Source organism: Triticum dicoccoides, chromosome 5B, assembly GCF_002162155.2.
Source record: "Triticum dicoccoides isolate Atlit2015 ecotype Zavitan chromosome 5B, WEW_v2.0, whole genome shotgun sequence".
Lineage (NCBI taxonomy): Eukaryota > Viridiplantae > Streptophyta > Magnoliopsida > Poales > Poaceae > Triticum > Triticum dicoccoides.
The window spans coordinates 21,219,481-21,221,305 of NC_041389.1; the positions used below are offsets into that span (position 1 = coordinate 21,219,481).

The following is a 1,825-nucleotide window of genomic DNA, read 5'->3' on the forward strand; positions in this document are numbered from 1 at the left end:
ATGCCCCACTAGCCAGCCCCCTCCCACCCGACCCCATCACCGGGGCGGCCATGGATCCGGGCGGGACAATGCTACTGGAGGACTTCAGGCAGCGGGTGGACATGACGCGCCGCATCCGCGAGGTGCTGGCCAACTACCCGGAGGGCACCACCGCGCTACGGGAGCTCATCCAGAACACCGACGACGCCGGGGCCTCGCGGGTCCGCCTCTGCCTCGACCGCCGCGCCCATGGGGCCCGCTCGCTGCTCGCCCCGGCCCTCGCGCAGTGGCAGGGCCCCGCCCTGCTCGCCCACAACGACGCCGCCTTCACCAACGACGACTTCGCCAGCATCTCCTGCATCGGCGGTAGCAAGAAGGCCTCCCAGGCCTGGAAGACCGGCCGCTTCGGGTATGCACGCTCCCTGTCCCCCCTCTCTCTCCCTCAGTAGTCGCCCCCGTCGAGCTCTGCTCCGAGCTGCCAATTACAATCTAAGCTTCCCAACTACTGGAATCGGAATTGAACCAGTGCGTGTTCATTTTCTCGTGGCAATGTGGTCAATGTGCATGATCACTGATAATTTGTAAGGGAATGTACCAATATGCTTAGCAAGATAGGCTCAATGTTGTGACATCTTTATTACTCTGACGTAGTCCAGTTAAACTAGTACCAGTTTCATGGAGAAATGAAATTGTGAGTGGTAGCTCCTTTGGTCCAAAAAAATAGTTCAATTAATCTGGTTCTCTGATCAATGTTATCAAACATTAAGGCTATCAGTGCTCTTTATCTTTCTGTTTACATATATTTGCTGCAATTTGACATAAATGACTGCTGCCAGCCTGCACTGCTGAATATGACCATCCACTTGTTTTCTAGACTCTGTTGGCCAGTGAAACATTGATCATTTGAACATGGCGTTGTGGTAGACTATGTACAGAAAATGATTTACTTAGGTATTTATTTAGGTGTATGTTTGATGTAGCATGCCAATATTGGAAATATAGGGACTTGTATATTTCCGCTTCATTTTTAAGTTCTACCACCTTCAGCAGGTAATAACATAGCTCACTACATGCAGGTCTGTCATTGAAGTTCGCAATGGGTTTACATTTCTTGACCTTATTGTGATTTAGATTGAGGTATTCTTAGTCTCTACTGATATTTTCTGTTGCACTGACTTGATGCAGTGTGTAATGGTTTGTGTCTGACAAGTTTCACCTGTATGCAGTCCCTGAACAAGAAGTATGGATGCAGTGTTCCTTTGCTTCTAATGAACTCTTTCAACAATCATGATGACACACAGAAGGTTGATATACCACCTGCCCTGTTTATTTTCTATTGAAAAGACAACTTTCTAAATTTGGACTTACATACTTGCATAATGACCTCTGTTTTGTAGATTATTGAGAAGTACTCCAACTCCAACATTGAAATTCACACTTTCAACCAGGTATGACATTAGTAGTACTTCATATGTTATATTTAATTGTATCACATTATACCCACTATTTGCGGTGTCAATTAACTGACACATGTTTCTCTCAGAGCCAATACCCTCGCATTGTCTCTGTTTGTGTGAACGCTGAGCACTGGATCATGTGTGTGCTACAGATCTCGACGCCATGAAGGCCCTGCTAGACAAGCTCGTGGTGCTCAAGCTCAACGGAGTCCTCGGCACCACCATGGGTTGCACCGGCCCCAAGTGAGCACCCCACCCCACCCATCCTCTTCACTGCTCCAGATCAATTGATTCACCTTGCATATGTGTGGATCGTGCTACTTTCAGTTAGATTCGTCCCAACATTGTAGTCTCGCAGCTTGCATATGTGTGGATCGAGCTTGCATATG

At 47.9% G+C, this 1,825-nt stretch overlaps 1 protein-coding gene and 1 long non-coding RNA gene across 2 annotated transcripts; both read left to right on the forward strand.

Moving 5' to 3' along the window:
• Positions 1 to 50: 50 nt before the first annotated feature.
• LOC119308924 (sacsin-like) lies at positions 51 to 428 on the forward strand. Its single transcript, XM_037585080.1, has one exon. The coding sequence runs from the start codon at positions 51 to 53 to the stop codon at positions 426 to 428; it is 378 nt and encodes a 125-aa protein (XP_037440977.1).
• A 565-nt stretch (positions 429 to 993) lies between these two features.
• LOC119305799 lies at positions 994 to 1,542 on the forward strand. Its single transcript, XR_005148776.1, has 4 exons — positions 994 to 1,116; positions 1,206 to 1,283; positions 1,377 to 1,427; positions 1,523 to 1,542. It is a non-coding gene; the product is annotated as an uncharacterized LOC119305799 (long non-coding RNA).
• The last annotated feature ends 283 nt before the right edge of the window (positions 1,543 to 1,825 follow it).